The sequence below is a fragment of the Hipposideros armiger genome, unplaced genomic scaffold (assembly GCF_001890085.2).
Source record: "Hipposideros armiger isolate ML-2016 unplaced genomic scaffold, ASM189008v1 scaffold_76, whole genome shotgun sequence".
Lineage (NCBI taxonomy): Eukaryota > Metazoa > Chordata > Mammalia > Chiroptera > Hipposideridae > Hipposideros > Hipposideros armiger.
The window spans coordinates 1,004,174-1,019,992 of NW_017731426.1; the positions used below are offsets into that span (position 1 = coordinate 1,004,174).

The following is a 15,819-nucleotide window of genomic DNA, read 5'->3' on the forward strand; positions in this document are numbered from 1 at the left end:
ACTACAACTACATTTACCGGCGTCCCGCGCGGCGCCGACCCACTTCCGGAGCCCGTGGACGACATGGCGGCGCCCGAGGAGCACGATTCTCCGTCTGAAGCGCCCCAGCCGGCGGCGGTGGAGGAAGAGGAAGCTAAAACATTTAAAGACCTGGTGAGAGGGGACGACGCTGGCTTCTCTTTGTCCTGCTCGCGCCAGGCGCAGGCAGGGACCGGTTGCCTTAGATCCCAGCTGGTGGGGAACAGAAGCCGCTGGGGCCGAGCTTAGGTTTCCCCCGGAGTTTCTGAAGCTCGAGTTCCGGACGCGCTCTCTTGGCATCTGAGTTTGGCTGGTGGGAGGGCAGCCGGTCCTTGAGAGGCCCGTTTGCGCTTTTCTCCATTTTGGGGTGGCGATATTTGCATATCTGTCCAGGAGGTTGTCTTTGCGGTGAATCGGCTTTTTGTTTTTTAATTTAAATATCTTGTGCTTTGGAGAGAGAGAGATTAAACTAGGTCTGAATTCTGGCCCAGCCTCACTAAAGGCAAGTTGTTACCGCTCTGTGCCTCACTTTCCACATCTGCAAATTGGGGACAGCTACCTCATAAAATTGAGGATTAAATAAAATTACACGTGTCAAGAACTTGGCTTTGTCCCTGGTGAATAGAAAGTGTTAAGTCTTGAGCTACTGTCATAGTACTCATCGTTAAAGAGCAGGCTGAGTCGGAGCACAGTAGATACCGTTTGAATCAAAGTGTAAGGAATTCGCACGCTACCAGTCGCGTTGCTCTGACAGTCATTTAATAAGGAGGGAGGTGAGTTCGTGTTGTTCTTTGCTAAAGTGTGTTTGTCTGAATTCTAAGGGTGTGACAGATGTGTTGTGTGAAGCTTGTGACCAGTTGGGATGGACGAAGCCCACCAAGATCCAGATTGAAGCTATTCCTTTGGCCTTACAAGGTAGGTTGAACTCGGCCTGATACAGACTGAACACGATGTTATACTCAAACACTTACCACTTTTGAGAGCTATTACTTGCATAGTTCAGTGAAATAAAAACAGGGTCACCAAAAATACAAAGTTTGTGGTTTACTGGCTTTTGAAAAACTGCTTCTCCAGGTTTACTGAGTTTACTTTCTATCAGGGGATTTAGTGTCCGCAGCAGGTGCTGACTTTAAGGAAGCACTGGATTAAAGTGTACTAACAGAAATTTGTTAGAAATTATGAATCTGTAAGTGCAGATTTACATAAGAGTGTCTGGGATCTATGTTAGCATCTAGAGGTTTTGAGAGCTCTTACTGTGAGACATGTTTATCAGATTTGCGGAAGAATGTTTAAAGTGTTGGCTGATGAGTGGGACTGAAACTAACAAGATGAACTTTAATAGGAGTAGAGGAAAAAATCCTGTTCTAAGACTCCCAAAACTCAACTTGATAGGACTTGGGTACTTGGTAAAGAGGCCCAGAAGTGTTAACTGAAATTCATTAAGATTCTCAGAGAAAGTGACTGTAATCTTAGTTGTGTTACTATAAGAGGAGGGTGACATTTTGGGGGTTTCTTATCCTCTTGAGATCGCCCCAGAAGAAAATGTATAAATATATCTACACATAAAAATTTCCCCTTGCCCTGAATTCCTCTACCACAAGTCCCAGGTTAAAAACTCCTGAACTAGCTCTAGAGAGAGAATAGTACTTTGTTTTGCACTGTTTAGAACACACCTAGAATACTATAATTAGTTCTGGGGACCGGTTTTCATAGACCAAATGAGCAGCAATAAGTGTGGTATCAAGAATAGTCACAAATAGTTAAAGGAACTGAGTGCATGGTACGGAGAAGAGTAGAGTTAGGGGGTGGGATATGGTAATTGGCTTTAATGATTTGAAAAGCTGTCATGTGGAAAAATAATTAAGTTATTCTGTGCAATTCCATTTGCTCCTTCCATAAATAGTTAACTAAGTATCTGATACAAGTATAAAGTACTGGGAGTTAAGATTCCGCCCTCTTCAAGAGCTTGCAGTCTAGTAGGTGACAATTATAAATGTATTATAGGGTGAACAGGAAGGTAAGGAAATTACATTCAAAGTGCACTGAGGGAGTAGAATAGATTACCTCTAATTGGAATGTATTAAAGAAAATTTGTTTCATTTTTTTGGCTGGGTAGGTTGGAAAGACATTTGAGCCAAACCTTGAAGTCTGAATAGGATTTAGACATTTACATATGATGGGACGGAAGGACTTTCTAGGCATAGGGAACATCATGAAAAAAAACCAAGGTGGCTGGAAGACGTGTTAAGACAAGTACTTAACAGAGTAGTGGGAAAGATTAGTAAGTTGATTGGGGCTAGATCATGAAGGACTTAGATACCGGGTAAAGGAATTTGGTCTTTGTTCCGTAGGCAGTGGAGCAACTTTGGAGATTATTTGTTAGCAAAAGAATGAAATCCTTAGAATTGTATTCTCAAAAGATTAATCTCAAAAAAAAAAAGGAAAGATTAATCTCATAGCTGTGTAAAGACGTAGTTTAGAGACTAGAGACTGGAGGCTGGGAGATCAGTTAGGAGGCCATTGCAGTAATCTTGGTAATAAAGAATAGCTAGGGTAGTGGTAGTGAGAATGAAAAGGAGAAAGTGATAAAAAAAAAAAAAGAATCATAATTTTACAACCAGTTTGTTGACATGGAAGGCAAGGGATGGGGAAATCTCATATTATTGCAAGGTTCTAGCCCATGTGTTTAGAACATCTTATTGGTGTACCACTGATATAAAAAGCAAGCATATGGGAGGAAAAATAATTTCAGTTGGAAATAATTTCAGGTATTAAAGAGATTGAGTTGACTAATCCATAGTTGGAATATAGGAATGAAAGCTTGATTAAGAAGCCAGAACTGCATATAGATACAATGTCCAACAAGGTTGTAGTTGAAACTGTGGGAATGGGTGAGGTTTCCAGATGAAGCCAAGAGATGATAGAGAGGAGAAATGGAGGCTCGGTAGAGGGTTAAAATCCTGAGAATACAGGGCTGGCTGAGTGGCTCGTTGGCTTGAGAACATGAGCTCTGAGCAGCAGGGCCCCGGTTCGGTTCCTACATGAGCCAGTGACGCTGCGCCCTCTACAGCTAAGATGGTTGAACAACACCTCGACCTGGAGCTGGGCTGCTGTGAGTTGCTGGCGTAGGCTGCAGTGGGTGAGTGGCTGGCAGCCAGCATGAGTGACTGCTGTGAGCCACCGTAAGCGGCCGTCCAATGGCTGGCGACCGATCTGCCTCACCCGGGAAGAGCACAATGATAATACCAACATGGGCCAGTGAAGCGACGTCCTCCACAACTAGACTGAAGAACAAAAGGACAGCAACTTGTCCGTTCCCCTTCCCTGATTCCCCAACGCTGTTTCCTCTTCCAATTCCTCAATAAAAATCTTAAAAAAAAAAAAAAATCATGAGAGTACAATTTCACACAAATTAGGTCAGGGAGAGTGTTTCAAGGAGGGGATGGTGAACCACTATCAGCTTGTTTAGAGAAGCTGGGAGGATGACTGTAACAGCCACTAGTGCGGAAGAAGTGCCAGAGTTGCTTTCAAATAACAAGAAGAAGGGTTGGTGCATTCTGACTTTCTCTTGCTTAACCTGTGACATAGGTGAGAAGAAGGAATAAAAATTAGGTGGTTGTAATACTTCTAAACTTATTTATAACGTTTTTGGTCAAAAGCTTGTATTTAATGCAGAGAAAATAGGAATCAGTGAGAGATGACTGGGAACTTAGTAACTGACATGATCACCACGGAAAATGGGTTTATTCTTATTCTTGAGCTTGTCTCACTTTAATGAGCAGTTTGTAGATGCTTCATTTGAATCTATAGAGTCTGGCCCTAAGCAAATGATTTAAGTAAATCTAACAGTTTTTCTCTTTCCTTCTGTTAAATTAACTTAAAATTTTTAATTTGAGTGGCAATGATGGTGTCAGTTTCTACAAAGTTACTGAGCGCTGGGTACATCCATGGTTCTTAAACCTTATAACAATCCTGAAAGGTAGGAATGATTATTTTATTGGTGAAACTGAGGCTCATAGAGTTAAATACCTTGGCTAGCGTCACGTAACTAATTATTTCTGGAGCTAGAATTTGAATATAAAATCTTCCAGCTGAAAAGCCCGAGTTCCTAGCCCTATATCACAGAGTATTACTGTGGTGAGAGCAAAATCTTTTGATGGTTTTTGAGGATGGTTTGAACGTGTTAGGTCTCTTTCTATTTCAGAGATCACTCAGAGCCCTCTAGGAATTTCAGACAGCTTTTTGGCTGTCATATAGCAAGCACTTGTGTGAGGTGCTGGCAGTGTGGCAAGTGAATATGAATTTATTCTGCTCTTATGGAGTTTACGCATTCTACAGATACTGCCACTGAAGAGGCTTAAGGGTTGTGAGAGGAAGAAAGGAGATGAGAGAAAATTTTACCAATTTTACAAACTGAGTGTTGCTCTGAGGGGATCATAAAAAAACCTGAAAACAGTGTGGCTTCCACTGGTGGCAGTGGGTATTGCTCACAACCACATGATCGAGTGACTTAAGCTCCTTTACGTCTCCCAATCTTTTTTATATGTCCTTCTGAAATGTTAAGGTTTGCCTTGACAAAAAAAAAGAGGACAGCCCTGGTGTTTTTTGTTTGGTTGGTTTTTGTTTTTTTCCTGTTGATGAAGGCATGTGTGGTACATAGGGAGGGCAGAACCCCCAAACTTGGGGAATTAAAAGCTTTGAAGTTCTTAGTTTACACATAGGTGGGTGCTGTTGGAATTCATTGTCACCTACCCTACAGCCAAGGGGAACATTAAAGTTAGTAGATGCGTGCGAAATTTGTTTCTGTAACCTTCACAAGATTTGTTCATTGTTTGGCCTGACTTATAATTCACCTCTGTTCATGTATGTTTGTATGGAAAACACTGATATTAATAGATAGAAGGTTAAAGGTAGAATTCACTAGAACATACAGTTGTTTGATCTGACGTCGCAGATCCTAGTTTAAGTGATTAATGTCTAAGAGATGGCTATTGAAAAGTACATTCTAACTGATACTAACCACTCTCCTTTCTTGAAGCTCTCTTCCTCCTTCATTTCAGTCAATATTGTCTTGTCGTGTCCTCTAGCTGTTCTTTCTCAGTTTTTTCTTGTTAATCCTATCTTCATCCTTTTTTTCTCGCTCTAAAACACTACTAAAATTTCTCATCCAATCCTAAAGCTCTAACACTCTCTGCATCGTTGAGTCTCAGCCAGTGCTCATCAGAATCACCTGGGGAATTTTAAAAACAGGAGCGATTTCTGGGCTTCAACCTAGATCTACTGAATGAGAATTTCCAGGTGTGGGACCCAGGCATGTACAGTTATAGAAATCTCATGGATGATTCTGACGTGTCTGCCCCTGGGGGAGCACCACCAGTAGGATGGTCATGGCTCCCACGTCTGAACTTCTAGCTCACACCTCTCTGCTGAGCTCCAAACAAGTATGTCCTGCTGAGTTTAGGTATTTCTCTCTGAGCTCACTGCAGGAACCTCAGGTTCCCTGTCCAAGTCAGAGCCGTATTTTCCTCACCAGAAGGAATTTTTCTGTAGCCCCATCTCAACTTACGGCCTTTGAGTTTCCCAAGCTAGAAACCTGTATGTCAAACATTTCCTTTTGTTATTTTCTAATTCTCACTTGTTCCTATCCTCGCTGCCTTGCTTCAGTTCAGACCACTGGTAACTGTGGTATCCTAATTGAGTTCTTTTTCCTGCGTGTTCCCCATTCTTGTTGTTTAGGTCATTTTAGATTGTAAGAAACAGTGTCATGTTCAGGTTCCTTCAGGGAAAGAGTTTATTGTTGGGTTAATGTCTAAGTAAGGAAACCTTAGCAGTTATTCAGTCGGAACAAAGCGAGCATCAGCTGTGGGGGCCTTTTCTCAGTAGGAAGCATTCCCACTGGGCACTGCCCTAGTGGCATTGGCTTGGGAGTTAATTTCCAGATCTTATCGGTAATGGCTCGATCGGTGATAGAACATGGGGACTGTTTTTAAGGAGCGACTGACAACATTCTTCCCTTAGAAGGAGCAGTGTGAATGGAGCTGCTTCGTGCCTAGAGTTTATCTTCCCAAAGAATAACATTTGTCGTGTTCCTTGTTTCAGATCCCTTAGTTCCCCTCTCTTAGAGGAAGACATGAAACTCTTTAGCATGGCTTATGAGTTGTCTTTCTAGCCTCATTTTTCTCCTTTTCCCCCTTAAGACGTCTGTGTCTCAGCAACATTGTACTTCTCACTCTCCCCAAGCATGCTATGTTCTTTTAAAGCCTGCATCCTCTCTTATCATACAGGAATGTGCTTCCTTTCCTTCTTTGCTTGTTTCTGGATTTAATTTACCCATCACCTCTGTTAGCCTTTTCTGACTCCTTAGGTCAGTAAGTGACTCCTTCCTGTCTGTGTTCTCACTGTATTTTGCAGGGGTTTATGTTAAAGTCCTTATTATATTATAACGTATTTGTGTATTTGTGTGTATCTCATCCCTGGATTTTGAGCTTATCTAGGACAGAGACCTTGTCTTCTGTCTATTGAACCTTCCTCTTCCCCCATTCATCAAATATTCAGTGTCTACTTTGTGCCTACCATTATGTCATTGTAGAAAATGGGGGGAAATGCAGAGAGAATTTCTTTGCTCTTAGATGTTTTCTTTTTCTTCTAGGTCGTGATATCATTGGGCTGGCGGAAACTGGCTCTGGAAAAACAGGGGCCTTTGCTTTGCCCATTCTGAATGCACTGCTGGAGACACCCCAGCGTTTGTTTGCCTTAGTTCTCACCCCCACCCGTGAGCTGGCCTTTCAGATTTCAGAGCAGTTTGAAGCCCTAGGGTCTTCTATTGGAGTGCAGTGTGGTAAGTGTCTGAGAGGAAAGGAGTCTGAGCGCTTCTTCACAAGTTGAGAATGAGTGTGAAAGGAGAGTGGAAGGAAGGATCAGTAGCACGAGTTTATTGATCTAAAAGAGCTGATTTGGTATTTTAGCTTGGGGGAAAGTTGTAAATTTAAAGGAAAAACAAATTTAAGTAGAAATCTAGTATTGGCTTTAAAAGCTGTTCAGTGAACTGAAGGATCTCTTTTTTATGTTCTTTTTATTTCTGTAGCTGTGATTGTAGGTGGAATCGATTCAATGTCCCAATCTCTGGCCCTGGCAAAAAAACCACATATAGTAATAGGTGAGTAATTGACAAGGGTAAGACACTGGCAGTGATGAATTGGAGAAAATCTACCTGTGTTGGGTGTAACTTACACGTATGTGGAAAGACTTTGAAGAATGGATTTTTGTAACCCTGTTTAATTTTCTAATTTCTGAAATTGGGGAGAAGGGGGGAGGCTTGGTAACTGTCTTTTTTTTTTTTTCCTGGTTCCTAAACTTTGCTCTTCTCAACCTTTCTTATTAGCAACCCCTGGTCGACTGATTGACCATTTGGAGAATACAAAAGGTTTCAACTTAAGAGCTCTGAAATACTTGGTCATGGATGAAGCAGATCGGATATTGAATATGGATTTTGAGACAGAGGTGAGCTCTCAATTTCTTTCCTCCCCTTAGAGAATCTCAAGTGCCCTGTTTCAAAATTTAGTTCATTGCACATCTGCTTTTTGTGGAGCACTGCATCATTACGTGTATCTGCTGATCTAAACACCTCTGCTGCCTTTTTTCACTGTGCTCTTCCCATCGTCAGTGCCTCAGCATCCTTTTTAGAATATAGTCTGACTCTGATTTCAGAGATGAGAAGTATCAGAGCAAGATTTTCTTTTCCATATCGTTTGATTTAGACCTCTTCCATACACCTTGAAATATCTGTTTTCTTTGATGACTTGCTCATCATAGCTTATTTAGTTTGTTAATATTTAGTCTTAGGTTAGTTCTAATCTAATTTAAACTGTTCTTTTCTTTAAATCACATTTTTTTTTTGATAGCATCTGGCAAGGTATCAGATAGTAAATATTCACAGTAAATGTTAGCTGAACTGAATTGAATTTTTGAGTCCCCAAGCCCCCACATGATGTATTTAGTTTGTTGTTCCATCTCTGTCTCCTTCACAAAGAGGATTTGCAGGTACGTCTGGTCTCAGTGTTAAATTGGTATCCTTTCCTCTTTGTGCCTTAGGTTGACAAGATCCTCAAAGTGATTCCCCGAGATCGGAAAACATTTCTCTTCTCTGCCACCATGACCAAGAAGGTGAAATTTTCTAGGACTTCTGTTTTCTTCTTTATAAAAATTGATAAATGAAAACAATAATAACAATAACAGTAGTAAAAAATAGAAAAGGCTCTTGGGAGTCAGTATACAAAACCAGGTTTTTTTCCTTTAGGTGCAAAAACTTCAGCGAGCAGCACTCAAGAATCCTGTGAAATGTGCAGTTTCCTCTAAATACCAGACGGTTGAGAAATTGCAGCAATATTATCTTTTTATTCCCTCCAAATTCAAGGTAAAGTGTTTACTTTGATCATTCCTGCCTCTCTTTCTCCCTCTCCCTCCTCATCAAAGCATCTGAAAATGTGTCAACTCTTGATTAGCTAAGAGCTGTGCTACAGTTTGGAGTCCTTGTTTGTTTTAGGGCGAATGCTGTGCTTATAGTTATCGCTGATAAAGCCAAACATTCTGGGAATTCACAAATTAAACAAACTTCCATAATGAAGTCATGATATAATTCTTTCCCAACCCTGTCCTTGAGGTAGATTTTCTTTTTGTTTAAAGATTTTATTGGGGAATTGGGGGAGGAGAACAGCGCTGGGGAATCAGGGGAAGGGGAACAGACAAGTTGCTATCCTTTTTGTTCTTCAATCTAGTTGTGGAGGATGTTGCTTCACTGGCCCATGTTGGTATGATCATTGCGCTCTTCCCGGGTGAGGCAGATCAGTTGCTGGCCTATGGACGACTGCTCACGGCGGCTATTGGCAGCTCACACCAGCTGCCGGCCACTCACGCTGGCTACCGGCCACACACATGGTAGCTTATGGCAGCCCACTGCAGCTCCACTGCAGCCTATGCTATTGCCGGTGACTCACGGCAGCCCATCTCCAGGTCGAGCTGTTGTTCACCATCTTAGCTATAGAGGGCGCAGTGTCACTGACCCTCATGGGGGATCTGAACCAGCCCTGCTGTTCAGAGCTGGCATCCCAAGCCAGCTCTTAACCAACATGCCAATTGGCTGGCCCGAGGTAGGTTTTCTTGTGTGTGATTATTTGACTTTTTTGTAGTCGAGGAACCCTAGTTTTGTGCTTTGATGGAAGGAATTTTCCTGGTTGCTGAATACAGATCTCTTTGTGCTTGGCTTCAGGCTGTACGAGGTCTGACAATTAAGTTTGCGAACTCACCCTAGAAAAAGTGCTACATGCCTCATTGCTGAATATCACTATGGTCACCTTCAAAGTACCCACCTAGGGAAGCTATGCACTGACACCTAGTCCACCCTTCAAAGCAATTTAGGAACTCTTTTTCTGGAATGGCTATCAGAGCTGTCATCGTATTACCCTTGATGTCCTGAATGTCATCAGAATGTCTTCCTTTCAATATTTCCTTATCTTCAGGTAAAGAAAGAAGTTATTGGGGGCCACATCAGGTGAGTAGGGAGGGTGTTCCAATCCAGTTATTTGTTTACTGGCTAAAAACTCCCTCACAGACAGTGCCTTGTGAGCTGGTGCATTGTCATTATGCAAGAGCCATGAATTGTTAGCAAAACGTTCAAGTCGCCTAACTTCTCGTGCAGCCTTTTCAACACTTCCAAATAATAAACTTGGTTAACTGTTTGTCCAGTTGGTACAAATTTATAATGAATAGTTCCTCTGATATCAAAAAAGGTTAGCAACATTGTTGCAAAAAATTCATGAACTTAATTGTCAGACCTTGTATGTAGAATTCATGATTCACAGAGATGATAATATTGGTTAAGGAGTGCAGAGCTGGCAGCTGGGGGTCTGGATGGTTGAAAAGCAACAGTAGGCTTTAGTCTTTTGTGAAACTTATATGCCCAGGACTTCAACCTTACCTTCCAGCTTCAATTACATATATTGTTTTGGATTTTTAACTTAGGACACCTACCTGGTTTATATTCTAAATGAATTGGCTGGAAACTCCTTTATGATATTCTGCAGCACCTGTAATAATACTCAGAGAACAGCTTTGCTACTCCGAAATCTTGGATTCACTGCCATCCCTCTCCATGGACAGATGAGTCAGGTACAGATTCTTTGGTGTCATTAGTGGTGAACTGGTGGCATGAGAGATGAACCGTATAGCAGTAGATTTGTGCAGTAGCAGTACAAGACATTAATGCATCTTTCCCTAATTGTTCTCATTTTATGGGCTTTGACATGTTGCTCTGGATGCCTGCTTCCCCCTTTCGGGATAGCAAGAGGCCCAGATTAGGGTGTCCCACAGGCAGTTGTCTGGTGTGAGAGCTGTTGCGTTGATCTGTTCAGCCCACTGGTAATAATGATTCTCTGGCCTCTAATAACTTTTAATAAATTATTTCCCAATTATCTTTTTATCATGTCAAGCAGTCCTTGTTTCGTGTTAGTGTTTTCTAGCCCTAGTCTTAAATATATTTATTTTTTTTTGCTTCCATGTTTCCTTTTGATCTGTGAAGTCCAGTCTGGGTTTAGGTGGAAGCATCCTTTTAAAATTTCTGTCTCTTGTATTTATTGTGTCTAGTCTGTATGTCTTGGATTCCAGGATTCCTTAATTATTTTCATTTCTTTTTTTCATCATCTCAGAGCAAGCGCCTAGGATCCCTTAATAAGTTTAAGGCAAAGGCTCGTTCCATTCTTCTAGCAACTGATGTTGCAAGCCGGGGCTTGGACATACCTCATGTGGATGTAGTTGTCAACTTTGACATTCCTACCCATTCCAAGGTGAGGAGGCCTGTGGCTGACCTGACTTCTAGTCCCAAAGTGTGTTTCTTTTTTTTTTTTAATTGAGGTAAAATTGACATATAATATGTTAGTTTCAGGTATACAACATAACGATTCAATATTTGTATATTGCAAAACGATCATCATAATAAGTCAAGTTAACATCTGTCACCACACATAGTTAAAAATTTTTTCTTCTGATGAGAACTTTTAAGATCTCCCAGCAATTTTCAAATATGTAATATAGTATTATTAACTCCAGTCACCAGGCTACATGTTATATGCCCAGGACTTACTTATTTTATAACTGGAAATTTGTACCTTTTGACCCCCCTTTACCCATTTTATCCTCCCATTCTCCTCTCCCCACCTCTGGCAACCACCAAATCTGTTTTATGTATTAGAGCTTAGTATTTGTTTTTGTTTTTAGATTCTGTATATAAGAAGATTACCATATTGTGCCGTGTATAATGCACACCCACGTTTTTGGCCCAAACTTTCAGGGAAAAGAAATCTTCCATTTTAATTTTTTAATTCAAATTTTTACTTGTTTACCTTTAAGTACTTGTTTTTTGTATTATAAAGGAATTTTAGCAGTTTTTAACATATTATAGTACAAGAAATTATATGTAACAAATAATTACAAAACACAAGAACAGATACAAGGTACAAGAAATTTTATGTATCAGTAACAAATTTACAATATTTACGCATCATAGAGGGCCAAGAACTCTTCATTATTGCAAGTTCGTCGTAAGTTCAACAAACTGATTATTGTATTCCAGGGTATTATTTTGCGTACAGATATATTGTTGATTTCTAGAGTTACATTTTTAAACTCACAAGCATAAATAAAAGAATTGAAAACATTTATGTAGATATGGAATTAGTATTACCTATGTATGAAGCATATCCTTAGTTTTCCCTCACAAATTTGGGCAAAAAATGTGCGCGTTATACACGGCAAAATACAGTATATGGTATTTTGTTTGTCTTTGTCTGACTTATTTTACTTAGCATGATGCCCTCAGGGTTCATCCATTTATGTCACCATAAACGGCAAGATTTAATTCTTGTCTTATGGCTGAATAATATTCCATTGTATCCAGAGTGTATTTCTGAATGAAATGTTTTCTGTTTTTCCTTAGTTATAACTTTTTTTTTTTGTCCTTGATTTAGTTAAGTATCAAACTCTGGGAAGGCTCCTGATTTATTCATTCTCATCCTTTTGCACATGCCTGTGGATATAATATTAATAAATATGGATGAAGACCGCCAAGGAGAGGTCTTAGATGCTCACAGTCAGAGGGACAGATGCAGCATATCCTGATATTTGTCAATCTCATTTCTTTAGAAGTGACAGCTTGTGGTTTTCCGTGTGTCTCAGGATTTCTCAACCTTGGCACTATTAACGTTTGGAGCCAGTGAATTCTTTGTTGTGGGGACTGTCCATTGCATTGTAGGATGCATAGCAGCATTCCTGGCCTCTACCCACAGGTGACATTGTGACAATCAGATACATTTCCCAACTTTTCCAAATGTTCCCTGGGGAGGACAAAACTGCCTCTGGTTGAGAACAACTGGTATCTCTTGGTTTTGTACTTAACTGCTGTAGATATAGTGATGCCTCATTTGACTGCTACAATAAGTGCATTTCTATCCCTGTTTTATAGATAGAAACTGAGGTTCAGAGAGGTTATGTGACTGGCAGACAATTGTGTAGCTGGTAGGTGGTAAAACCAGAGCTTTACCCAGGTCTGCCTCCAGATCCAGTGCTAACGCTGATGCTGCAGATCTGTCTCTATATAAGAAAGGAAAAAATGGGGTCCGTTTTCTGCTGCAAGGAGATGAAGTAGGTTTATCTCAACAAATGGCCCAATCCATTTTTCTTCATGTTCCAACACAAATCTGTTTTCTTTCAAAAGCTTGCAGTAAGACTTGACATACATAGTTTTTTTATTTATATTCCATATAACTCAAATTTATTGACCCATTTCGTTTCAGGATTACATCCATCGAGTAGGCCGAACAGCTCGAGCTGGGCGTTCTGGAAAGGCTGTTACCTTTGTCACACAGTAAGTAAATGGACTTTCAGGGCAGAGCCATGTAGAGAAAAGAGCAGACTGACTTGGCACCTGACTCTGCCATTTATTATAATAGTTACTTACCCTATTTTTAAAATGGAAATAATAATACCTACCTAGCAGGGTTTAATAAAGACTGAAGATTGGAGATATAGATGTAAAAGACCTAATGTAGTATTTGACATACAGAAGGAAAAACAACCCTCTTATTTCTTTCAACTGCTAGAGCCAGAGAGAGGTGACCTTCCCCTTAACTCAGAGAATTAGAATAACTATTTCTGATTTTGTTTTTAAAGGAACACGTTTTGTGTACCCAAGCCTTTCCTGGGAGTAAAGACTATGTTGGGTGATTTTCTAATGGGCTATGTGCAGACAGTTGCATTTAATCAGTGTTCTGAAAAGGAATAATAGACTATATAGTTTGGGAATGGGCTGACATTTGCATTGTCAGTCAACTAAAGCCATGCCGGTTTTCTTTCCTCAGATATGATGTGGAACTCTTCCAGCGCATAGAACACTTAATTGGGAAGAAACTGCCCGTCTTTCCAACACAGGATGACGAGGTTATGATGTTGACAGAACGTGTGACTGAAGCCCAAAGATTTGCCCGAATGGTATGCAACTTATTTTTTCACCAGCTATGCAAATGATATTAACTGTGTGCTAGATACTGTATTTTATTAACCCCCCTAATAAACTGCAGGAGCTGAGTAGTATTTTATTCCAAATTTAAGATGAGCATGTAAATTGAGATGGTAGGTCCGTCATTAGGCCACACAATTAAATGGTTGAATCAGGGTTTGGACTCAGTTTCACCACAGTGACCACACTGCTAGCAGCTGCTCGTGTTTTCACACGTGACAAGGAAACCTTTGGACTTGAGATCAGAAGACCAGCTGTGAGCTGGGACTGTGTCCCTGACCTCTCAGAATCAGTTTCTGACCTGTGAATTGGGAATAATGCTCATGGGGTTTTATGAGCACCAGATAAGCTGATATAAATTGCATAGTTGCTAATAGCAGCAATAACTGTAGTGGAGATGAGAAGGTTCTAAAGGAGAGTCCTGCAGATGCTCTCTGCTCAATGCAGCTCTGGCCTGAGGGATGGGAAACGGGCGCCTTCTGAGTAGCTGGAGTGTACACTTGTTTTTGTTTTTTTTTCAACATGGAATTCCTTTTTGGTATTTTTATTTATAAAAGTATTGCATATGCATTGGGGAAAGATTCAGAAAATACAGGAAAGATTAAAAGAGTGACTGAAACATACAAGCCACCTCCCACAGAGAATCACTGGTAACCTTTGGCTGTTTTTCTTTCTTCAGCCATAATTAGACTTTATATGATTAACATCTTTTGATTTCAACAAATATGGATCCATGTGATAATTTTATAATGGTTACAAAGAATTCTGTTATGACTATGTAACATGATTTACAGTGATATGTTTTTTCAGATTTTTTTTGTATTTTAACGAGTACTGGCTGGATTGAACATCGTAGGATGTACAGCTTTACATACTTGTCTTGTTTCCTTAGAATAAAATCCTAGAATTGTTGGGCTGAGGTGTATATATAGTTAAAATTCAAATTCATATAGAATGCCGCATTACCCCTTTAGAAAAGCTATAGGAGTTTACACTGCCAGCGACAGTGTATGTGAATGTCCTTACACCTTGACCAGCACCAGGCATTGCCATTCTCTGAAATCTTTGCTAGTCTGCCGTGTGAAAAGAATAGCTTATTATTTTAATTTTCATGTCTTTGATTACTGACAAGGTTAACATTTTTGTGCATTGGAATTTTGGTCTTTTTCCTTCGCTAATGTGAAGTATTAGGGAGTTACTCAGTGTTTGATTTTGAGGGGAGACCAGGTTGTGTTACCCTCAATGCCAGTAATTCATTTTTGATCCTACCGTTCGTGTTTTCTTGCAGGAGCTAAGGGAGCATGGAGAAAAGAAGAAACGTACACGGGAATATGCTGGAGACAATGATGATACAGAGGGTGCTATTGGTGTCAGGAACAAAGTGGCTGGAGGAAAAATGAAGAAACGGAAAGGCTCTTTTATAAAGACTTGATTTCTGCTCCCTGTTCTGAAAAAGGGGATTAAAGAAGAGAGAGAAACCTCCAGCAGAGTTCTTCAGACTGAAATCTGTCAGAATTTTGTCCAGAACCTGCCCAGCTGATTCAGTACTTACTCCCCTTTCCATGTGTTGGAGTATCATTCCACAGAGTAGTTTTTGCAGTGCTCATGTCAGGTGATTACTGTTCAACTTTGGTTCCCTGCTCATGACATGAGTAGGAGGTGTTCAGTCACGTCACAAAGACCTTTTGCTTCTTTCAGCAGCACGTCAAGGACTAGGTTGAAGCACTCGACCTATCATTGTAAAGGAAAGAAGCTTCTCCGAGATCTATAAAATGATGATACTTAAGCAATCTCAGCTTGTGCTTTGTTAGACCTAATGTGAAATAATAAATTTAAATATTATTTTTAAAAGACTCAAACTTCTTGAAGACCTTTATAGGTTAAAGGACTATAGATTTAAGTAAGATCTTGCTCATAGGTAAGAAACTGACAGTGGCTGTTACATGGCAAATTCATTGGTTGTCCTTAATTTAAAATAAACATTATTTATGACTTTAAAAATTAATCAGCAGGGGCCGGCTGAGTGGCTCAGGTGGTTAAAAGCTCACTCGAGTACGAGCTCTGAGCAACGGGGTCGCTGGTTCGATTCCCAGCCCGAGCTGAGTTGCCGCTGCGCTGCCAACAGATGGCAGGATGGCTCAGCTAAAAAAAAAAAAAAAAATTAGCAAAGGACCAAGATGATGGATGGCTTTGAAAGGAAGTTCTGCTTAAAAGGAGGTTGGTCGTGTTATTCTTGG

The 15,819-nt window shown here is 40.4% G+C and overlaps 1 protein-coding gene across 1 annotated transcript; it reads left to right on the forward strand.

The window, feature by feature from the left end:
- The first annotated feature begins 7 nt into the window (after positions 1 to 7).
- On the forward strand, positions 8 to 15,435 carry DDX47 (DEAD-box helicase 47). Its single transcript, XM_019643294.1, has 12 exons — positions 8 to 153; positions 840 to 933; positions 6,668 to 6,856; positions 7,103 to 7,174; positions 7,400 to 7,518; positions 8,110 to 8,181; positions 8,315 to 8,431; positions 10,036 to 10,182; positions 10,719 to 10,856; positions 12,861 to 12,931; positions 13,425 to 13,554; positions 14,871 to 15,435. Exons 1-12 carry the CDS (start codon positions 64 to 66, stop codon positions 15,012 to 15,014), a joined length of 1,383 nt encoding a protein of 460 aa, XP_019498839.1. The 5' UTR covers positions 8 to 63; the 3' UTR covers positions 15,015 to 15,435.
- The last annotated feature ends 384 nt before the right edge of the window (positions 15,436 to 15,819 follow it).